Consider the following 24,136-nt stretch of genomic DNA (forward strand, 5'->3'; position numbering starts at 1 on the left):
TACTCCAAGATGTTAGGGATTAAATACAGCTTGTTCTGTTTGTAATTAGCCACCTTGGAGGTAACCCTAGATGGTACAAACCGAGGGGTAGGGCTCGTGAGATACACAACAATCACAGGGTAGATCATTTGTACTTTGTTCTCCATCCAAAATTAATAAAACTCAAGCAAGACGTAAGGTTTTCTCTCGGAAGAGAGCCCGAGCATGGGTAAAAACTCGTGTCCTCGTTACTATAGTCTCTATACTCTTATTTAGCCCCCCCCCCCTACCTGAGATCTGCCGGATTTAGCTCCGTCACCAATTATTGCCCAACATCATACAAAAGGGGAATTGGTATCACCCGTTTTATAAGTTGGGGGTTCTTGATCATCATTTATCATGTCCACTAGCAATGAGTCATAAAGATGCATCACATGAAACTACCATCCTAAAATGCATATGGGGCAAGAAAAACATGCATTGGGTTCGGACTTTGGTCGAACAGTTGGTGCACATGTCTGACGTTGTCCGCGAATATTAGAGTTGCGGCGACTCATACTCCAACTCGGGGGAGGTGTCCTCTTCTACCAGTGTGAAGTCATCTAGGATGCCCCCCCCCCCAATGCGAAGGCGGAACGGCGTTGAGCATGGGCGTGGCGGAGGGTGTCGGAGCTGACCCTGCTAACTCCATCTGGACGACTTCCTTTCCGCCTTCTCATAAGCTTCCTTCTCTTCTCACGGGTGCACCACTTCGTTCGGGCAATGGTCCCCGCCTTGTTCACAACAATAGTGACCCCGACGGGCTCCGTGGAGCCATTCTCCATGGGATGGGCAGATGGCGGAGTGGGCGTCAATGGCTAGGATGGAGGAGGAGGTCGGCAATGCTGACACGGAGCAAGGGCGACAACATGGATGCAAGAAAGGGAGGGCGGACATGAGGGAGAGGGCTGTCAATTTGGTTGATTTGGTCAATTTTAACAGATTTGAGGTGGGCAAGCCCTGTCAATCTGATATGACGGACACGTCCGAACAACCCAAAATCTGCCCCACGTATGGGCCGTGTTTGAGGGGTGCCAGACAGCTCAAACATATGAGCTAGATTTGGGATTCCGAATGGATATTTTTTTTTATATGAAAAGTGTTTGAATTTGAACTTGTTAGCCCAAACATATGGGATGGGGTAAGGATCCGGTTAGAGATGCTCTAACAGTCTTCAGTGGCCAGCCGGCAGCCGGCCAAATGGTAGCTTAATTAATTCGGTCTTCTTGTGTTGCACTGAACTTTCGAAGACAAACTGCATCGAGCTGCCATCTGTTGACTGTCGAGACCGTTGCCTCCAATGCCCCATCGGAGCTACCAAAAGTTAAGAAAACAGAACCTGTGTCCTCATCCTCTTCTCCCACGGATCAGCTACAGGCCTACAAATACTAACACCCGCAAGGCACAATTACGCACGCACCATCGGCATCCACCAATCTACCATACGCACACTCGCTAGTCAAACACTCAAGCCTAACAGGTTAGCAATCTCAGCTTCCTCTCTTACTACTCCCATCGTTCTGTGTCCCTCTTAAGCGTTCGTAACTCATGACCGGTTCTCTTGTATTGCAGATAGGCAATGGAATCGGGGGGAGCGACGGCCGGCGTCGGCGCCGAGAAGAATTCGTGGCCGGAGGTGGTGGGCCTGTCGTCGGAGGAGGCCAAGAAGAAGATCATAGAGCACAAGCCGGACGCCAGCGTCCACGTCGTTCCGGCCGACTCCTTCGTCACCATGGATTACAACACCGGCCGAGTCAGGGTGTTCGTCGACTCCAACGACAAGGTCACGAAAGCTCCCAGGATTGGCTAGCTACCTGGGCTTATCCTTACGTTTGTACCTAAATGTTTTTATATTTCTTCACGAAGGGAATACCAATAAGTGAGTGTATGTACTGATTGATATGCGTTGTTGCCTTTTAAAATAGCTTGCGTGTGTGTTGATATTTTGTCCATGGCATAAGTGTGGTGTGTTACTGTCTTTTTTTTTCCAAAACATGGTGTGTTACTGTCTGGTTGGTTGCTGGAACAAGTCAGACTATTTCTCTTATAAATTCGGGACAACTATTTTCGCATTCGTTGTTCTTTTGTAAGCATCTCGGACGGCTCCCATTTCTTCAATAATTTTTTGATATTGAAGGAATTGGACACGCCCCATTTTTCCAATATTTTTTGGGTGATAGCAAAAAAGAGCCCAACTTCCCCTGTATAGAAGAGGAGTTGGCTGGCTCTCTCCCAATACTCTCCACAATACATGCAACGTGAGCACCTGGTCTTCCCCACCTTGTTCGAAGCCGCCGGTGACTTCGACATGGACAACACGAACAAGCTGTTCGAGACAGCACAAGGAAGGTATATTTTTTCATTTATGTTTTGTTGCGGCTATATGCATAAACTTTGATGCAAACTTCTACATGTATCCCACAATCGTATCTCAACTTGATGTACGAATCGGTAGGCATAGATGATATTTCTTTGTCCACTCCGCATGATGACGTTGATGATGTCGTCGTTGAGGTTGCCCCAACAGAACTGAAAAAATGTTTGAATCGAACTTGCTACTGATTTGTTTAACTTGATAGCTCAACTACATGAATGAGTTTTACAAACATAGGCATCCAAAAGGCTAGTCATTTTGTCATGATCCTCTGTTGGGTATTTGCTCCAATACAACAAGAAGTGGAAAGATGGAACAATGAGAGATTCCAACTTAAGAAGAAGGCTAAACCATCATCAACTCTAGAAGTGGACAATAATGGTGATGCCGTTGATGACGTTGATGAAGTGTATTCTGCTCCCAACTCAATGGCGACTACCAAAGTCAACATGCCATCAAGGAGAGGTGAGAAAGATAAGCAAAAGAAACCAGGAGATGCAGTTGTGCTCAAGACGGCAGTCAAAGAGATAATAGCAATAAAAAAGAGTTGGAGATGAAGAAAAAACAAGAGAAGGAGTCAAGGTGGTTGGAGGCGACAATTGAAGAAGAGAAATTGATAGTCCTTGCGCAGGAAGTGAATTCGAAGAAGATAGAGCAAGAATGCGAGATCATGTTCATGAGCCTCGTTGGGGAGCCCCATTAAGTGGTTATTAGGGAAGTTTTTTTAGAAAGCCCCCCCCCCCCCCCCAATAGGTGGTCACTAGGAGTATTTCACGGGGTTGTTAGAGATGCTTTTACCCCCTTTCAAAACTGACAATCAGTATCACGCCCACGCTCTGGTTGTTTTTTTTCTTTTGACAATGATGCATTTTGAATTTTAGGACTAGTTCTTTTGGCATCCAGGACAACTTCTAGGTCTCAGTCGGCTCCAACAGAAAAGAACTCAAAACTTTCAGCTTTCGTTTAACTAAATTCACAACTTTCCCATTTGACCCCTCCACCGGTGTATTATCCTATATACTTAAGTAGTTGATCTTCACTACTTATATTTATGTTAGGATGCACACATGCCATCTCATCAACTCCATTATTTTTATTTATCTTCGAATGCATGCATGAAAATGCTACCTATACTAATTCTCTCAACATGCACACATCCCACTTTCAACCCCGCTACTTTTACTTCTCTCAACATGCATGACAAGTACTACCTCTGTTTATTTTTATAAGACGTTTTAGACTTTCAGACACTATTTAAAACAACACAAAGCAAGTTGTCTGAACGTCTTATAAAAACAAACAGAGGGAGTACTACTTAATAAATATATATGTATAACTATATAATAATAGAATATAATAAATCATATGTATTTTTAGTCCTTACTCTCATATTCAAATTTAAGACAACGAAATATCATGAAAACAATATATTCCAACCAGATCAGTAGTGTTCCGCCACAGCGCACTGGGTATCATCTCTAGTTAAAATACAATGCAATACAAATTTCTTATAAGGGGGGTGTACATTTTGCATCATGCTTTTATAATAATATTTATTGCATTATGGGTTGTTATTACACATTATATCACAATACTTATCCCTATTCTCTCTTATTTTATAAGGTTTACATGAAGAGGGAGAATGCTGGCAGCTGGAATTCTGGAATGGAAAAGGAGCAAATAATAGAGACCTATTCTGCACAACTCCAAAAGTTCCGAAACTTCACGGAACTTTTTTTTGGAATATATAAAAAATATTGGGTGAAGAAAGTACCAGAGCGGAACCACCAGCCAGCCACAAGGGTGGAGGGCGCGCCCTACCCCCCTAGGCACGCCCCCCGACCTTGTGGGCCCCCTGGAAGGCCTCCGGTGCCCATCTTTGGCTATATGGTGTGTTCTGACCTGGAAAAAAATCAAGAGGAAGCTTTTGGGACAAAGTGCCGCCGTCTCGAGGCAGAACCTGGGTAGAACCAATCTAGGGCTCCGGCAGAGCTATTCTGCCGGGGAAACATCCCTCCGGGAGGGGGAAATCATCGTCATCATCATCACCATCGATCCTCTCATCGAGAGGGGGTCAATCTCCATCAACATCTTCACCAGCACCATCTCCTCTCAAACCCTAGTTCATCTCTTGTATCCGATCTTTATCCCAAAACCTCAGATTGATACCTGTGGGTTGCTAGTAATGTTGATTACTCCTTGTAGTTGATGCTAGTTGGTTTATCCGATGGAAGATTATATTTTCAGATCCTTAATGATAATTAATACTCCTCTGATTATGATTATGAATATGCTTTGTGTGTAGTTACGTTTGTTTCTGAGGACATGGGAGAAGTCTTGTTATAAGTAATCATGTGAATTCGGTATTCATTCGATATTTTGATGAGATGTATGTTGTCTCTCCTCTACTGGTGTTATGTGAACGCCGACTACATGACATTTCACCATTATTTGGGCCTAAGGGAAGGCATTGGGAAGTAATAAGTAGACGATGGGTTGTTAGAGTGACAGAAGCTTAAACCCTAGTTTATGCGTTGCTTCGTAAGGGGCTGATTTGGATCTAGATGTTTCATGCTATTGTTAGGATGATTAGGTTTACCTTAATACTTCTTTCATAGTTGCAGATACTTGCGAGAGGGGTTAATCATAAGTGGGAGGCTTGTCCAAGGAAGGGCAGCACCCAAGCATCGATCCACCCATATATCAAATTATCAAAATAACGAACGTGAATCATATGAGTATGATGAAAACTAGCTTGACAACAATTCACATGTGTCCTCGGAAGAGCTTTTCTTTATATAAGAGTTCGTTTAGACTTGTCCTTTGCTACAAAAAGGATTGGGCCACCTTGCTGCACCTTAGTTACTTTATTTACTTGTTACCCATTACGAATTATCTTATCATAAAACTATCTGTTACCGATAATTTCAATGCTTGCAGAGAATACCTTGTTGAAACCCGCTTGTCATTTTCTTCTGCTTCTCGTTGGGTTCGACACTCTTACTTATCGAAAGGACTACGATAGATCCCCTATACGTGTGGGTCATCAGTGGGCGAATGTCTATTAGCGACATTTTTACATGAAGTATTGTACTCTATTCGTTCAAAAATATAGCCCACAACTTTTTTTAGAAGTCAAACTTCGTAAACTTTTACGTAAAAAATATATAGAATTGGACTAGAGAATAGAACAAACACATAAATGTTCAGGTTGTTATACATCCAATCACTACTCAACAAAAAATGGTAAAAAAACTAATGTCAGAGTTGTTGTTCATCTTTGAGCGAAATCTGGGAGGAAGCCGTGAAAGGAGAAGAATTGTTGGATCATGAAGAGAGGTTAACCTTGTAGATGATGCCTACTAATACCCCCTTCATTCCAAAATATAGTGTGCCCGCGCTTTCTGAGGTCTAACTTTGACCATAAATTTAACCAACGAGACCAAGTGCGGCGGGAGAAAAAATTATATAATTGAAAACTATTTTTGAATACGAGTTTACTGATATAATTTTTGCTCCCGCCGCAATCGGTCTTGGTAGTTAAATTTATGGTCAAAGTTAAAACATGGGGTTAGAGGAAGCACCTACATTATGGAATGAAGGGAGTATTGAATTGTAGGAGGGAACAATAGAGGTCATACAAGTACATGCTGACAACCCACTTGAGATAGCAGAGAGGGTGAGGGATAAAGCCCATGTTGCACGAGAGCAATGAAGGACAGAAGCGAAGTATGGCAGAGACTAAGGGCCTGTTCGGAGACTTGCTAGCTTCTCAAAAACTTCTCATATCCAGCTTCTAGCCTCACTTCTCACTTCACGTGGAGTGCAGCAAACTGTTCTGGAGCGAGCCAGCTTTCCCCAGCGCCTGGGTGAGCTGGCAGCCCAACTGGGGCGGCGAAGCCCAGCTTCTTGCCACCTTGGGCCGGCTGGAAGCAGTCCATTTCGGGCCAAACTGCAAAATGTTCGCACACGAACACGTCACCGTGTACCTTCGACGCCGGGAGTGATGCACCGCAGCTCACGTCGAAGGAGACCTGCCGGAAGCGCGGTATGCAAGACAATCCGGCGGGCGCTTTTCAGGACCCGAAACCCCACGCGCCCGGGAGGGACCCCGTTTGGACGTGCGGCGGCTATGGGCTGCCCTAGGTCGACCTAATCGCCCCTAGGGCCTCGAGGTTCGCCGCCTTACAATGAAGAAGAACGAACGAAGAACGAGGAAGAAGAAGAACAAGGGAGAAGGAAAAGTAAAGGTAAAAGATGTAGATAGATTTGTTCGATTGTGTGTTGTTCAATCGGCCGTCACCCCCAACATATATAAGAGGCGGCTGGACTTCCCGTACAAGCAAAGGATTTATCTAGGCTTTCCTTACAAGAAAATTACATCAATTCACGTCCTAGAATCCTAGTTCTGGTCCCACTCGGATTCAGCCCGAATCTGGTCCAATCTTCTGTCTTGCTCCTTGCGTGGGCTGTGGAATCTGCATATGACTTCTGATGGAGACGGTTCAGATATCAATTATGTGTGCTTCGACAAGGCCAACAATCCGTATGTTGATCACTTTTCCAAATAAGGCCATATCTGGTCGGATTGGCCTCGACAGTTTCTACTGTTCACGGCGGCAAGCTTTCCCGGCAAGATTACTGTTCACGGTGGCAAGCTTTCCCCAGCAAGGTTACTGTTCACGGTGGCAAGCTCTCCCCCGGCAAGGTTACTGTTCACGGCGGCAAGCTCTCCCCCGGCAAGGTTACTGTTCACGGCCGCAAGCTTTCCCCGGCAAGGTTACTGTTCACGGCGGCAAGCTTTCCGCGTCATATTTCGCCTCTTGACAGGGCTGCATACAGATAGCTCTAACTTTTGCATACGAACTCGGATTGAGATGATTTTATATCAAAATCAATCGTTTCGACGAGACGCATAACTTTCATGTTGAAACAGATTCCACCAGAGGCCATCTTGATTGAGTTTTATGCCTTTCTTTACTCTGGTGTCAACATGAGCATCTCTGAACTTGTCATAACTTTTGAGTCCGAGCTCCGTTTTAGACTATCTTGATATCCATCTTGATCTTCTCGAAGAGAGACATTCCAAGGTGACTTTCAATCATAAGTTTGAATTGTTCTTGATATAACCTATGCTAATTTTATGACTGTGCCAATTTTGAGCGTCAACACATGCCCCCCTGTTTTTCGGCATAGCTAGCGTGCCGAAAAATAACTTGTACCATGTTGGTTCTAAGGACGATGTCAACACTCCATCGTCCATTCTGCATCTTTTTAGGATGGTAAGTATATATCGTCCATTACTATGTAAACTTCATTCAAAGCACATATAGCCGAAATAAACAAATGAAATGACAAATCAAGTATTTCGGCCCTTTGGATCAGCAACAAACTTGTAGCTAATCAAATGTATAGTGATTTGGCAATACCCTTTCATGATGTAAGAAATTATATTGCATCCATGGATTATAATAAGTCCATTGAGGGTAACCAATCATACCTGATGACGAATTCCATGGCATAGGCATCAATGACATAGTTGAAGAATATGGATAATGTGTGGAACGAAGATGTTGAAACCTTCTTGGTCCTTCATAGTTTTCACTCTTTTCCTTCTTCATCTTTGCCGCACGTCGTGTAATGGATGCTTTCACATAATTCTTATTTTGAGCACTTCCTTTGGGAACCCATGCCATGTTCCTTTCTTCAAGTTCATGTGCACTAAGTTTTTGTAGTTCCCTCTTTTGCCAATAGGATAAGACGAGTGTGCATCTCGGCTGTGATTCTGTTTTGACCAATGGCAATTCCTTTTTGGCCTTGTGCACTCTCAACTTGTTTTCTTCAGATTTGGCACTTCGACTCTCAATAATTGGTTGCTTTGTCTCATTGTCTTTAGTAGCCAATGTCAACACATTAATTGGCTCTTTTTCATTTGAGATCAAATCTGAAGTTGCACTCTTACGACCATCTCTTTTAACACGGTAAACTTGCTTGACCACCTCTTTTTTCTTCCTTGAGCTCTGGACCAATTTCTTATGACTGAAGCGGTCTTTAACACGTGATTGTTCAAATGTTGATCTTCTCGGAGCTGCATAATATTGGTGAGATGATCTAAAATAAGATGGAGAATGTGCCCTTGTATCATACCTGTCCCATGATGGATATGGATCTATATGAGCATAGAGAGGCATCCACGACATTGGCATTGGTGGCCCAAAATAAGGATATGAATAAGTTGCATTCAAATTCTCTTCTTGCCAATATCGATCCTTGGATTTGCGCCTAGGGGGTGATCTTGATGCTTTTGCATTAGTTGGCCGATAAGCACTGCTCTCCTCACTTATCTTCTGATATTTTTCCAATAGTTGCGCGAAAGTGAATTTCGACTTTTTACCTTTGTGCTTACGTCGGCTTTTGTTTTCTTTGACTATGCTTGCACCGATCTTTGGATTTTCTTGTTGCCCCCCAGTCCTTGGTGTCTTCATTGTAACTTCGATGGAATTCTCGCCCTCAAGATTATGTTCATTATGCTCTTCAACAACTTCTTTACTTGAAAACTTGATCCCATCACCTGCAGTTTTTACCTTCTCTTTAAATGAATCGGCTTGAAGCAGCTGATGCAAAAACCTTTTACCATCGGGACCAATTGAAATAGAATCATCATCTTTTGGTGTCTCAACAAATTTCAATCGTCCTTTATCAATGGCCGATTTAACTATTTGACGAAACATGTTGCAATCCTCAATACTATGCTTGAATGAATCATGCAACTTACAATAAATTCGTCCTTGGATAGATGGCTTGACATGGTGATCAAGAATTCTAATGTAATTATTTTTCAACAATAAATCGAAGATTTGATCACACATGTTTGAATCAAAGGTATACATTTTGTTTTCTAGCCGATCTTGGTGTGCGAACGGCTTTGGAGGTAAGCAAGCGAATGGTTTAGATTTAGAATCTTCCCATTAGGCTATACATTGTGTTTTGCACTCTATCTCTGATGTCTTTGGATAAGATATAATATTAGCATCGGATTTCTCAAAATAATTTAACCTTGGCTTTATATTTCTGAAATAAAAATAGTTAAAACACACATGTCTCAATTGAGACCATGCGTAAGGCAAGTATGAAGCAAGCAAAGCTACCCAATTAGATATGAACTCTAAATAAAGCAATGGGATAAGCTTTGGCTTCAATAATAAGTCACTATCGGTCTCTTCGAATGGTACAATGTATTGACCGATATGCTTTGTAACAATTTTATTGCTAACAAGTAAAATACCCTTCATCATTGGTCTTTCAAAATTACTTACGAGATTTTTTCTAATAGATGCATCAACAATAAAGCTGTGACCAAATCTGAAAATAGGCAAATCACTTGCTAGACATACCTCTTCATACACGCTGGGAGAGTATGATGGTTGTGATACTTGAATAATACTTTGCTCCATTTTTAAATGACTCTCCAATGCCTTGGCGTCCTTTTTTTCTTCAATAAATTCGGTACACATACTATTTGATTCGGCTTTTTTAACAACCGAATTAACTTTGTTATCCGAATCACCACTCTTTCTTTCTTTATTCGCAAGGTTGCTTGTTCTTGTCTAAATTCAGCAAACATTGTAGCTAGGCTATCTTTAAGCTTTTTTCGACCAATTTCTGCCCAATCTTCATCGGATTGCCCCCCAATACTTTGAGACGCTTTCGACAATGGTGTGTTGCCGAAATTCTGTAATTGTGCGGGGGCAACGTGATATGCTACGTTACTAGGTAAAGACACTTGCGTGGTAGAATTCTCACTTATTCGGCAATGAGCATGAAGGTGCGGAGCCGAATTATGAACATCTACAATTGCGTATGGTGCCGAAAAATTAGTAGCATGAGGTGTAGCATACGATGTTTGAGGGTAATTGGCCGAATAACTAGTAGTAGCATGGCCAATTCCCCTATCCACCGGCATGTTTGGATTAACATGTTGCAAATTAGTTGCCGATGAATAAAAAGATGAATCACTATGTTGCATGCCGTTGAAAGTTCCTACATGGGGTGTTTCAACTTGATTAACCAAACTCATCATGTTGTTCATCGGCATATAGATTTGTGGGGTTGCCGATGCATGGGAGTTGGGATACATATGTTGCATGTTGCTAAAATTATATGAAGTTGAAGCATGAAGATTATTCTGAATCGGCTGTTGCACATAATTAGATGCATGATTGATAAAATTAGGGCTAGCCGATACATTATGCTCATTAGATGATCTAGCAACAACATACGCATTATTTGCATCTACATATGTGAATTGGGTATTCATATTACCTTTGTAGATTGCAAACCCTAGATGACGATCTCTTCGTAGCAAGAACGGGCCGGAGACCGTTCAAAGCTTCGTCCCCAGCGGAGTCGCCAAAAAGTGTGTTCGCACACGAACACGTCACCGTGTACCTTCGACGCCGGGGGTGATGCACCGCAGCTCACGTCGAAGGAGACCTGCCGGAAGCGCGGTACGCAAGACAATCCGGCGGGCGCTTTTGAGGACCCGAAACCCCACGCGCCCGGGAGGGACCCCGTCTGGACGTGCGGCGGCTATGGGCTGCTCTAGGTCGACCTGATCGCCCCTAGGGCCTCGAGGTTCGCCGCCTTACAATGAAGAAGAACGAACGAAGAACGAGGAAGAACAAGAACAAGGGAGAAGGAAAAGTAAAGGTAAAAGATGTAGATAGATTTGTTCGATTGTGTGTTGTTCAATCGGCCGTCACCCCCAACATATATAAGAGGCGGCTGGACTTCCCGTACAAGCAAAGGATTTATCTAGGCTTTCCTTACAAAAAAATTACATCAATTCACGTCCTAGAATCCTAGTTCTGGTCCCACTCGGATTCAGCCTGAATCTGGTCCAATCTTCTGTCTTGCTCCTTGCGTGGGCTGTGGAATCTGCATATGACTTCCGATGGAGACGGTTCAGATATCAATTATGTGTGCTTCGACGAGGCCAACAATCCGTATGTTGATCACTTTTCCAAATAAGGCCATATCTGGTCGGATTGGCCTTGACAGTTTCTACTGTTCACGGCGGCAAGCTTTCCCGGCAAGATTACTGTTCACGGCGGCAAGCTCTCCCCCGGCAAGGTTACTGTTCACGGCGGCAAGCTCTCCCCCGGCAAGGTTACTGTTCACGGCCGCAAGCTTTCCCCGGCAAGGTTACTGTTCACGGCGGCAAGCTTTCCGCGTCATATTTCGCCTCTTGACAGGGCTGCATACAGATAGCTCTAACTTTTGCATACGAACTCGGATTGAGATGATTTTATATCAAAATCAATCGTTTCGACGAGACGCATAACTTTCATGTTGAAACAGATTCCACCAGAGGCCATCTTGATTGAGTTTTATGCCTTTCTTTACTCTGGTGTCAACATGAGCATCTCTGAACTTGTCATAACTTTTGAGTCCGAGCTCCGTTTTAGACTATCTTGATATCCATCTTGATCTTCGAAGAGAGACATTCCAAGGTGACTTTCAATCATAAGTTTGAATTGTTCTTGATATAACCTATGCTAATTTTATGACTGTGCCAATTTTGAGCGTCAACACAAACATGCCAAAAAAAGAGAGAAACGGGCTGGGCGTGGTCGTCCTGGTGCAGCTCCTAGCTTGGGAGCGTCGCTCGGGCGTCAATGGCGTCGGGGTGTAGCTCCTCTGAGACATGGGGGCGCAGCTCCTTGCAGCAGGCGCATCGAACGGCGGCGAAGATGGAATCCGGCGGGAAATAGACTGGGGCGGCCGGATCTGTAGTCACAGGGGGCGATTTGGCCGGCGACGGGGGCTGCGGGCGTGGCGGCGGGAATGGCGGCGCTAGGGTTGCAGAGGAGAACGAGGGGAAGGGGAGTTGTGAGCGAGGGGGTTTCTGCGGGATGGAGCGAGTTGGAGGTGAGGAGCGAACCGTTTTTCTTGGCGGTGGCAATCCGGCCGTAAATAACTGCAGCTTCCGATTCACAAATACGTGAAGCTGGGAATCGGTCGCTTCAAAAAAATGAACTGCAGCCCATCGTGGCTTCCTGGATTGCAGCTTCGAGAAGCTATTCCGTTCGGCCCTGCTTCGATCCGAATTTTTCAGAAGTTTAGAGTGGGAGGAGATCAGAACAGGCCCTAAGAACTAGAGGTGGCCCTAGCAGGCCTGTAGGATGGCGGTCAAGAAAACAAAATACTATATTTTTCTACCACACTAAGGATATGGAACATACGCATGTAAATATTAAGATACAATATTTCGATCATGCAATTTATACGTATGCCTTGCCAAAACTTATGTAGTAAATTCAAACCACATTTTTTAAATGACAATGTGTTGTTTATTTCTATTTTTTGAATATTGTCACGGAATGGAGTCACGGAACAATCGCTGGTGATGGACCAACATGGCAGCCAAGATCTCCTCCTCATCATCGGACGAGGAATCGTCGGAGTGCAAAGAAAATTGTGAAAAAGAGAACTCGTCGGCAGAGTCCATTTTGTACCTTGGCAAAACTGTCGAACAGTTTGCGTGCATCGAGAAAGAGCCGACCAGTGAAGGGAGTCACGCCCTCGGACCAACTGGCTGCCCTGGCGGTGTCCGACGAGCGTGCCGGTGTCAGGATGAAGGAGCTGGCGGGGCGGCTTCTTGGTTGCGGTTGTGTCGGGGATGTGGGGGTGGGAAGCTTTCGGATCCCCGGCGACAAGACGGCGGTGGCGGTGGCGTGGGAGGTGGCGGCGTGGGGGGCAGGGGGGATGTTGCGGCACCGGCAGCTGGCAGAGGCGCCGGAAAATGGGTGGCGGCGGCGAAGAAGAAGAAGGCGGGCGAGGGTTTGCTGTTGGAATGAGAGAGGATGGCTAATGTGCCATCGACTCGCGGGCCAGGGGGAGGAGTAGGCGGGCGTCGCTCGCGTCTGTTTTGTGTTCGCATCGATGCAAATGAGGCTCAAAATTGGGCCGAGAATGGGTCAGTAGGCGGACGAAAAACGGACGCGCGTCCATTTAAGACGACGCGTTGGGCCGACTTTTCTATCCGCCGCGAGACAAACGGACGCGTGCGGACAAAATGAAACGGCGCGTTAGAGTTGCTCTAAAGAGCTTCAAGTTGTGTGTTGTGTTTGCCAAACATCACTTCGAGATCGCAAGTCCACAATTTGTAAAGCAGCACGTCTGCACATGAAACGCTCATATATTACAGCAGAGAAGATGAAACGAACAGAGCCATACACACGCTCCGAGTCTCATGACAAGAGAAGAAACACCACGCGCCGAACACAACCAAACAAACACATCACGAGACGAACACCAACACGAACACAGATCCACAGCACGGCAGCTTCTGCCCGTTGGGGAGCGCCCCACGACGAACGCCATGCATGTGCACGCGTGTCACGCACAGTGGCGCGCCCGCTCGCCGCTGGTCCACCGTGCCGGCCTGGCCCTCGTCAGCGGCTGCCTGCGTGCCCCGGTGGGTGACCCCCACGCGCGTACGGACGTCCGTGCCGAGCTGCTCACGCTCACGTAGTACACACACAGCTCCCTACCTACCATGAGCCAGGACCCGTTGGAATCCTAGGCTTCTTCTTGGTCTCGTCGGCGAGCTAGGCGGCCATGGCGGGCTGCGGCGGCGGCGCCGCCGCCCAGATCTGCGCGTTCTTGACCTTGGAGACGCTGGCGAGCACGCCGAGCGGGGTCACGTCGCCCACCACCGTCACCTTCTTGGCCGCGAAGTCGATGCTGAACGTCCGAACACCTTCAGAAACAGACGCAGCTTGGTTACTGTGCTCTGAAGAAAAAGTTTCAGAGATGTTTCTTGGTGCTCACTTACCTTCCATCTTGGCGAGGTGCTTCTTCACCTTGCCGGCGCACGCTTTGCAGTGCAGGGACACCTTCAGCACCACCACCTGCAACGACGACCGGCAAACCAATTTAGGAGAGAGCTTAATTGCTTCAGAGCAACCACACTCTGAATCAAACGAGGCAAAGATGCAGCTCTGGAAGCAAACTGCAAGTAGAGTAGAATCCATACGGATACGCACACATCAATCTGTTTTGGAATACGTGTACAACAAATTAATCAATCATTCCACACAAAAGATACTGCATGTACTACTTGTCATCATTGTATTTCCGCATCTTTGGCTTAAAGTTCAGATATCCAAATGAAATCGCCGAATAAAATTAAGTACCACTCTCTGGGTCTAACACTGATATGATTACTGATGATTGCACCATCTCTACCTACTCTGTATATTCCTCTCTCTTCTCTTTTTCTTTTGATTGAGGTATCAAGACGAGTGGGATCAAATCTTCAGAACCCAAGTAGTACGGCAAATAATCAGCAATGATTCACAACAGAACTGCATAGTATCCTCACCTGCTCCTGCGTGCTGGTGTTGGTGTTCTTCACATCAGCAGCAGCCGGCTCCTCCCTTCTGACATCACCACCCGGGGCAGCAGCCGGAGGCGCCGCCGCAACCGTGGCGACCTCCTGGATCTCGTCGACGGCGGCACAGCCGCTGAGCAGGAACCTTGTCGACCCGGCCGGGCTGGCGAGCTCGCCATTGGCAACGCCAGCCCGGTGGTGGTGGTGCTGCTGCTGCCCTTTCCTGCCGTCCTGCCTGTGGGCTCTGGGCTCGGCGGGGACCTGGAAGAGCGGGCTGGCGCCGGCCTTCTGGGGGCGGAAGATGGGCTGGCGCTCCAGGCTAGGGCATATGGCGGTGGACGCCGGCGACGAGCACGAGAGGCTCCTCATGTCCTTGAAGAGCAGGGGAGCCATGGCGTGGTGCTCTACAACTGTGTCACCAGTCCAGCCGAGTTCAGTGGCGAGCAGCGCTGAGCTGAGCTATTTTGGATACGGTGGTGGCGCAGTGCAGTGTGCAGCGGTGGTGCAAGGGGAAACACTTTTATAGGAGGCCCTGCCACGCTGCTCCTGAGCTCCTCACATGGTAGAGTAGCTCTGCTCCGGAGTTTTATTGCGCGGTGAGAAAGTCGTGGGCGTGGCTCAGGCTTTCGGCCACGATTGCCCTGTTCATGGCTCACAAGCTTCAGAAAATGGGTCACAAGCTTCAGTCGTACTGCTTCTCTCTGCATGCAGCAGTGGCGTCCGCATTTCCACCACGGAATGGCGTACCGCCATCGAGGAGTTAATATGGCGGTTGAGAGAGCTCGAGACTGATGTAACGAGCAGCACCGAATTATTGACCCAATAATGCGTTTAAATGACTTGCTCCGTTGTGGTAATTCCCATCGAAAGTGAGATGAGGCTGCACTGCCAAACGGGTGCAGATTATACGTACTACTGCTTGATCAGAACCTCATTTGATTTGCTATCTTTCATTTATATAATAATTGCATAAAGATACTACGTCCGTCTTGTTCTTTCATGAACAGTTCAGAAAGTGTGCAGGTATTCCGTCTTTTCTTTTCAGGGTAAATAATTAGGAAGGGAGGGAACGTTGCTATAACATCACGGTCAGGAATAATTAAAGGGGTTAATGCTCGTAGATCCAAAAAGGAAAATGTTGGGACGAATGGTCCTCCTGTGTGTGTGTCTGCTCGCGCGCGTGTATGATTGGCTGATTGCCTTTATTTTTGAGGGTTAATTGGCTGATTGCCTTGATGAACATGTCTCTCACGAAACTGGAATCTTGATTGCACCAACAAAGACAACCACTGGGTGTCCGTGCATCGACACGTTTCGTTTTCTTAACGCTGAAAATGAAGAGTGACAGTGGGAAACTGCGACCGGATATTCAAGAACGGGGAACTCTTTTGGGAATAGTGGCGGAGAGAAAAGCTCAGGCAGAACGTACGGGCTCTTTTCACCCTGCCGTCGTTGCTTGGATAGCTACGTCTTGTTGGAAACGAAGGAACTGGAAATCATGCAGCCGGCCGGAGCGGAGGAGGGCAACGTCGTCGATCCAAAGAAGAAGAAGAAGAAGAAGAAGAATCGCGATTCCCCTTTCTCCTGCGGTGGCGGTGGCGGTGGCGGCGCGGTCCATGATCCATGATTCAGAAGCAGAATCGGGTTCTCCTTCCAAGTTTTGGTTTACCCGCCTTCCGATCGCTTTAAAGTTTAAACCCTGGTGCAGGTGCAGCCACAGTGGGCGCGCGTCGGCATCACGGATTCCGCATCCGCACCGCGGTGGCTCGGTCCGGCGATCGCGCGGCCCGGTCCAGATGATGCCGTTGGGGGCCGGGGACACGCCGGGCAACGGCATGGCAGGCAAGACACACCACGCGCGCGCGCACGAGGAGGCCCATCGCCCGTCGCCGGTCGGCCAGGGAAGGGTTATCGATGGATAGATCGAGCCGTTGCGTGTGTCAGCAGGCAGCAGGAGGAGCCGAGCAGGCATGGGCGTGCGTGCACGTGACCACGGTCCGAGCGTGCGCCCGTCGTTTGCACATGGAAAACAATGCAGGCGCGGGGCCGACTGCTGTCTGGCCCAAAAGTAGGTATCAGAGGCGCTAATCGATATACAATCGCCGATGCAGTCACGTCATTAACTAACAAGTAAGCATGCATGTATGGTGCTTTGGTAAGAAGAGGACATAACCCTGCCATGCTATCCTTGTGAATCTATTGTCTTATACTTCAAAACAACATTAGAGCATCTACACGCGGGCTCCCCAAACCCCCTCTAAACACCCGAGCGGACGGCCCGGTCATTGATTAGTCAAAACAATCCGACCCAAAAGGTCGGAGTTAATTGTAGAAAACCACCATATTATAAATTAGATTTACAGGGAACATAGGGTTACTGTTTATAGGAAACATGGGTTTAACGTTTTGGGAATCTATCGTCTTATATATTTTACTTTGAAACAATATATTAGGGCATCTTCAACTTGGACCACTAAACCATACACAATGTTTGTCCGCGGGCTGGTCCACGGACACGCCTACGGAAGCTGGACATCCAACCGCATCCCCTAAACATCCGTCAGGTCCAGTCAATTTCATTTCAAATGCATAACAATGCGAGCAAATTACAGTGTGGTGTTTATAACACCCGGTCACAAACCAAGAAGAGTTGGATGTTTATAGTTTATACACGCGCTAGATTACAAAAGAACCAGCCTACTGGCTCCGAGTCATCCACTTGTCCATCCTCGAAGTAGCCTTCGCCTTTGTCATTGATCGGCTCCTTGCCTGCATCGTCATACATCGTCTCGCTCAGTTGAGGCACTGAGCTGCTCCATGCCCGGTGTCCCCGGCCAGACAAGCTGAGGTGATGCCGAGTCGGGAACTGGCGCGATGTTGTGTCAATGTCGACGTTATATGACACGCACTCGACGGTGGATGTCGGGGACTGCTCCTGCCGGTCGAGCTGCTTCGCGGTGTAGAAATAGGGCGGCTTATATTGATGCGGCCAGGGTGGCGTGTAGATGGACGACAACAGCGACGACGCCCCTCGTGTCCGGCCCTGCCTGAGTCCTGCTCCCCGTCTCCAACCCCGCCCACCGCCCCATCCTTTCCCTTCATTTTCAGGCGACGGGCTTGTTGTGTCACTGAGTTCATCTTGCTTGCGACCACCTTCTCTAGATTCTCCATCTCCGCCGGTCCGACAGTTCTTCGTACGGGTCCATGTGGCGACTGAAGCAAAAAGTGCGCCAACTGGGGTGGAGGACGACGACGATCAGAGCGGGGAGCATGGAGAAAGTGGGGTTTTGGCGTGAAGACGGTGCAGATCGCTCTAACTGCACGGGCTCCACCTTTTTTGGGTGGGCTGGGGGTGTCGTGTCCTACATGGCGACGGTACGGACTCCCGCAATGCCCTTGGGTTGCTTTAGGTTTATGGGAAAACAAACACTGTGTCCGCGGCCCAACTGAAGTCCATATTGAATGGCAAACTACGTCCGAACAATTAGTATATCAGTTGCTCACTCCAAATCATGAGGTCCTTCCCGTCCTTAGATGGATATGGTCAACTTGTTGTCAGCTAAAACACAAAATGTTCATCTGGTTTAAGTACGACATGCTGAATACCAGGGCCATGCTTCAAAAGAAAGAATTTCCTCATTAAGGACTACACTTGTGTCACGTGTCACGTGTCACGTGTGATATGCAGGTGCTTGAAATAAGGGATCATTTGTTTCTGGGTTGGTCTTACAAATGTCCAACCCGGACTCCTACCCACTCATGGATTCAAGATGAAGTTGCTCACATCAAGAAACTTCTAGCAATTCCGTTTGCACTTGAAATTGCTGTTCTTGCCTCATGGGCCATCTATACAACCAAGCATGATTATATTTTCAAAGGCACAACTCCCGATCTTTATGCTTGCAAGAAAAACTTTAAAGAAGAGCTCAAATGGATCATCTTCAGGGTTAAGAGGAAGGAACATAAGAACTTTGAAGCATAGGTTGGCCATTTCAAGAACTTTGGTAATTCTGAACATTTTATCAAAATTTCAAACATGTTGAACACTTTTTCTAAACATGATTTTTTTTCAAATCCTGAACTACTTTATAAATACGTTTTTTTGATAAATTTGAAACTTTTTTAAAAACATAAACATTTATTCGAGAGAACGGATAACTTTCAATATACATGCACAACTTTTAAAAACCCAAACAATTTTTGAAGATGGTAACATTTTTTTGAAACTCTGCTCAGAACATGGCAAAAAGGAAACATTCTTTTGATCTATACTTTTCTAAAATGGATACATTTTTTGAAAGTCCAGACGAAATTTTAAAGTGCGAACATTTCACAAATTTATAAACGTATCTGAAAATTGTGAACATTTTTTATGAAATCATGATTTTTTAAATAAAGAAGAAAAGATAAAGATAAAAGAAGCATAAAAAGGTAAAAAAAAAAGTAATAACCAGAAGAGAAACAGAAAAAGGCGAATGAAATAAAACAAAAAATTAGAGCCAGGAAAAGAAAAACCAGAAAAAACAATTAATGAAAGACCGGTTCTATAAGGTTCCCAAGTCAAGTTGTGGCCGTGTACTACCTAGTACCTACGCTAAAAATGAGCCTACACACAGCACTCGCCTCGCTCGTAAGGGCATGTACAATGATGCTATTTTAAAAGTGCCACGTAGAATAAATGACGAGGTGGAGGAAAGAGAACTCATAAGAGAAGGCTTGTCTTTTCTTATTTAAGATAAGACAAGAGATGATCTCTTAGCACTATATGTCTCATCATATTTTTAGGAATTGCTAGTTATCGAAGATAAGGCTAAAAGATGACTCATTGTAGACATTTTTTTTGTCATCTCTAAATTACATGCAAATTTAAGATAAGACTATCTTATCAACCATTATACATGCCCTAATATGCATCAGGTCAATAATCTGCTCCAAGGAGCCTCACATTGGATTTTTCTTTCCTTCCCACATATTGGCTCGATTTGGGGGTTTGCGGGTATGGCGGACATACGAGGACGATTTGGGTGGTCTGGTTAGATGGACACAACTATGCTTCCCTAAATGCATTCTGGTAGCCACCCTCGCTCGAGCATACCGAACAAGAGCCGGTGATTGGCTGAACCAGTAACGAAGCATGTTCATCATGCTGACATTGTGATGACATCACGCTAATTTTTTCCTTTATTTTTTCTTTATTGTAAATCCATACATTTTACAAGATTATATCCAATTATTATTTAAAAAAGGTTCATTTAAAGAATGCTAATTATTATAAAAACTTGTGTAGAGGATTATGCAACTCACAATATATTGATCGGGTGCAATACGCACGTATATATAAGTACAAAGGGTAGCCACATCCTCAACTATACATGGAAGGAGGAGGGCTTGTTGTACAAGAAATACACATATATATCTACATCTCAACACCCCCCCGCAGTCGAAGCGGCACCATGGTCGACGCAAAGACTAGATCGGAACTCCTCGAAAGACGCAGTAGACAGGCCCTTTGTCATGATGTCAGCAAATTGTTGGGACGTAGGGACATGGAGCACGCGTATATGACCAAGAGCTACCTGTTCCCGAACAAAATGGATATCAATCTCAATGTGCTTGGTGCGTCGATGATGAACTGGGTTGGCGGAGAGGTAAACCGCAGAAACATTATGACAGTAGACAATGGTGGCCTTGTCAACCAGAGACAAGAGCTCATGTAGAAGCTGACGAAGCCAGGAACACTCGGCGACGACGTTGGCAACGACGCGGTACTCCGCTTCTGCACTGGAGCGGGAAACAACGGGCTGCCGCTTGGACGACCATGAGATGAGTGATGGTCCAAGGTAGACGCAATAACCAGAGGTCGAGCGGCGCGTGTCAGGGCAGCCGGCCCAATCAGCGTCAGAATAAGCCGTCATATCCAGAGAGGATGAAGCCTGAAGTGACAATCCAAGATCCAAGGTGCCACGGATATAGCGCAGAATGCGCTTGACCGCGGTCCAGTGAGCATCACGAGGAGCATGCATATGGAGACACACCTGCTGCACAGCGTACTGGAGCTCCGGACGAGTAAGAGTGAGGTACTGAAGAGCACCAACAATCGACCTGTAGAACGGAGCATCTGAAGCAGGAGAACCATCTATGGCAGAAAGCTTGGCCTTTGTATCGACAGGTGTGGCAGCCGGTTTACAGTTAAGCATCCCGACACGGTCCAGAAGCTCGTGAGCATACTTCCGCTGATGAAGAAAGAAGCCATCTGCTCGACGAATAACCTCGATCCCGAGGAAATAGTGCAGAGGACCTAAGTCCTTAATGGCAAACTCAGCACGAAGACAATCAGTGAGCTGTCGAACAAGGGCAGTCGAGCATGTTGTCAAGATGATGTCGTCGACATAGAGCAGCAGGAAAGCAGTAGCATCACCCTGGTGGTAGACAAACAATGAAGCATCAGAGCGAGTGGAGCGGAAGCCAAGCTGAGTAAGAAACGCTGCGATGCGCTGGTACCACGCGCGAGGAGCTTGCTTGAGCCCGTACAAGGACCGAGAGAGCAAGCACACATGATCTGGAGAGGACTCATCGATGAACACAGTCGGCTGCTGACAGAACACCTGTTCCTCAAGATGACCATGAAGAAAGGCATTCGAAACATCCATCTGGTGCACAGGCCAGGAGCGAGAAACCGCCAGCTGAAGAACAGTCCGAATCGTGCCGGGTTTGACAACCGGGGCGAAAGTGTCGGTGAAGTCAACACCTGCTCGTTGACGAAAACCCCGAACGACCCAACGAGCCTTGTGTCGGTCAAGAGTACCATCCGGATGAAACTTGTGCTTGAACACCCACTTCCCGGTAATGATGTTGGCCCGAGGAGGACGGGGAACAAGCTGCCAAGTGTGATTGTGTTGCAATGCGTCAAATTCCTCCTTCATCGCGGCAAACCACATGGGGTCGCGAAGCGCAGAATGGGCGAAGGTCGGCAGGGGTGACGGTGACGAAGATGTCGAAGCCACGTAGGTGTACTCATCCGGAGGATAGCGAGTGCTCGGCCGATGGACACCCAGGCATGACCGAGTGACCGGGCCAACGGGTGGTGGTACCACAGCAACCACCGGTGCTGGCGCTAAGCCCGGCGGCGAAGAAGCCGGCGACACAACCTGCTGTGGAGAGGCCGGCATCATGCCCGGCGAAGAAACCGGGACTGAGGCAGGCGATCCTGGCGAGACCAGGGCTGAACCCGGTGATGAAGAACTCAGGGAGGCTGGCTCGGAGGCGGGCGCCAAGCTCGGTGTCGAGGCACCCGAAGAGGCCGGCTCGATGGCCGGCTCGGAGGCCGGCTCGAAGGCCGGTGAGGCCGGCGCAGTGGCCGGCGTGGAGACCGGCGCAGAGGCCAGTGAGACCGGCTCAGAGGCCGGCAGGCCCGGTGAAGCCGCGGGCAGGAGACGGAGCGCCGCGCGTCCGAGGGGTGCCGCGCGTCTAGGGGGCACCGCGCGCCCAGGGGGCGCCCTGCGCCGTGTGTCGAAGCCGGGGCGGACAGGGTCGGCCAGAGAGGGGCCGGCCGCCGATGAAGAAGCCTCCTGCTGTTCCTGTTTAAACGGAAAACACGGCTCATCGAAATAAACGTGCCGAGATGTGATGACACGGTGGGAAACCGGATCATAACATCTATAGCCCTTGGTGTTGGCCGGGTAACCGAGTGTTGGGGATATTACTACTGGGCGTAAACCGGCCAGGACAAGCTGGGTTAACTTCATCAGTAGTTGAGTGTGATAAAAGCCCATGAGGGCAGATGAGGGCTAAAGGCCCATAATCAGTTTAAGGCCTATAGCTATAAACCGGCGTCGGTATGTAACTTGTGTTATAAGTTAGGAATAGTGGAGACCGAACCGGACGCATCTATGAGCCGGTATCGGGACTCTGTAAACCGACAGGCGTCACCCATGTATATAAGGGGACGACCCGGCGGCGGTTCAAGGACGGACAACAACTCGAGACATAGGCGAAGCTTATTCGCTCCCTAGTCATCAAAACACCCATCAATTCCATCACAACTAGACGTAGGCTTTTACCTTCATTGAAGGGGCCGAACTAGTATAAACTCTCTTGCGTCCTTGTGTCCGCTTTAACCCCTTCAAGCTAACCCGTAGCGATGGCTCCATGACTAAGTCCTTTCTCTAGGACATCTGCCGTGACAAAACGATGACAGTTGGCGCCCACCGTGGGGCTATCGCACGATGGTTTCCGGTTCTTGGAGGGCCGCTTTGAAGGACTCGAGGGCTACGCTGTAGGCCGGATGACTAAGAGTCGTCGCGGCAAACTTTACATCGACGACGCAGGCTGGGGCCCCGAGGCCGGCTCAATTGAGTACGGGTACCGGGTCCCCTTTGGTAGCATTCACGTTTTCATTGGCAAGATCGGTGAACCGGGCCCTGAGCCGGACATCTGCACCGACCTCGTCGAGACGGCTCAACGTACGCGATCCGCCTGGGTTAAACCGGCCATGAAGCGTGCCTTCGTGGGAATGATCCATGGAGGGAGTTATGAGAATGGGTCAGAGCTTTGCGGGGCGACTGCCGTTCATTCCAGTGACGAATCTTCGACCGGAGAAACCGAATCTCTTTATCAGCTACAAGATGGCCGTATTGAGAGCTGTTCTGATGGCGACAGTATTCCGGACCCCTCTAATCTGCCTAACCGGGTTGGAATATTCATGACCGGAACACAAGCAGCGCTTCACTCTTCGACAGCCGCGGCAACGATCTCCGGTTCAGCAGCGGCAACGGTTGCCGGGGCAGGAGGCCCTGTGCGCCCACCGGCTCAGGTTCTATCAGAACTATTTGATGCGTTGGCTGTGCTTATGGCAGAAGTTAATCCGCCAGATCAGGACGCTCACAACGCGGAGATTGCAAAGGTAAAGGAACAAATCACCCAGGCCAAAACGGATCTGGCAGCTGAGGACACCAGGATGGCCGCAGAGCGGCCCGCTTTAGACGCACAGGCCTATAGGCTTATGTTGGATCAGAGCGCGTCGCATGAAGTCATGAGGAGGAAGCACCGGTCCCGCTTACCTCCGGTTTTCGAGACCAGAGACCTTTTCAACACTCCAGGACCAAGAGCCAGTAATCTGCTGGAGGGGAACCGGGCAGAAGCCCCTGGGACCGGTGCACCGGTTCAGCCCCGTCAGATGGACCCGCCTCGTCAAAACACCGTTATACCTCGGAATGTTTTAACACCTCCGGGTCACTACTCCAACCCAATGGACAATCTTGTTGCCGCTGCTGCATGACTGGAGGCCATTCCAGTTGAAGGTGACTTGCCGCAAGCAGTAGAGACGCGACGGGTCAAGGAACTTCTGA

The 24,136-nt window shown here is 47.6% G+C and overlaps 2 protein-coding genes across 2 annotated transcripts; one reads left to right on the top strand and one right to left on the bottom strand.

The window, feature by feature from the left end:
• The first annotated feature begins 814 nt into the window (after positions 1–814).
• On the top strand, positions 815–2,092 carry LOC123108202 (subtilisin-chymotrypsin inhibitor-2B). The gene is made up of 2 exons (XM_044530033.1): positions 815–967; positions 1,595–2,092. Exons 1-2 carry the CDS (start codon positions 815–817, stop codon positions 1,826–1,828), a joined length of 387 nt encoding a protein of 128 aa, XP_044385968.1. The 3' UTR covers positions 1,829–2,092.
• An 11,482-nt stretch (positions 2,093–13,574) lies between these two features.
• Positions 13,575–15,404, bottom strand: LOC123105648 (protein SODIUM POTASSIUM ROOT DEFECTIVE 2). The gene is made up of 3 exons (XM_044527751.1): positions 14,781–15,404; positions 14,232–14,307; positions 13,575–14,156 (listed from the first exon to the last, which is right to left on the bottom strand). The coding sequence occupies exons 1-3, from the start codon at positions 15,180–15,182 to the stop codon at positions 14,005–14,007; spliced, it is 630 nt and encodes a 209-aa protein (XP_044383686.1). The 5' UTR covers positions 15,183–15,404; the 3' UTR covers positions 13,575–14,004.
• Positions 15,405–24,136: the final 8,732 nt, after the last annotated feature.

This window comes from Triticum aestivum, chromosome 5A (genome assembly GCF_018294505.1).
Source record: "Triticum aestivum cultivar Chinese Spring chromosome 5A, IWGSC CS RefSeq v2.1, whole genome shotgun sequence".
Lineage (NCBI taxonomy): Eukaryota > Viridiplantae > Streptophyta > Magnoliopsida > Poales > Poaceae > Triticum > Triticum aestivum.

Coding starts and splice junctions, on each gene's coding strand:
- LOC123108202 (XM_044530033.1), top strand. CDS start 815: ATGGCGGAGTGGGCGTCAATGGCTAGGATGGAGGAGGAGGTCGGCAAT. Junction 968..1,594: donor TCAATTTTAACAGATTTGAG/GTGGGCAAGCCC, acceptor TATTGCAGATAG/GCAATGGAATCGGGGGGAGC.
- LOC123105648 (XM_044527751.1), bottom strand. CDS start 15,182: ATGGCTCCCCTGCTCTTCAAGGACATGAGGAGCCTCTCGTGCTCGTCG. Junction 14,308..14,780: donor ACACCAGCACGCAGGAGCAG/GTGAGGATACTA, acceptor TCGTCGTTGCAG/GTGGTGGTGCTGAAGGTGTC. Junction 14,157..14,231: donor GCACCTCGCCAAGATGGAAG/GTAAGTGAGCAC, acceptor CTGTTTCTGAAG/GTGTTCGGACGTTCAGCATC.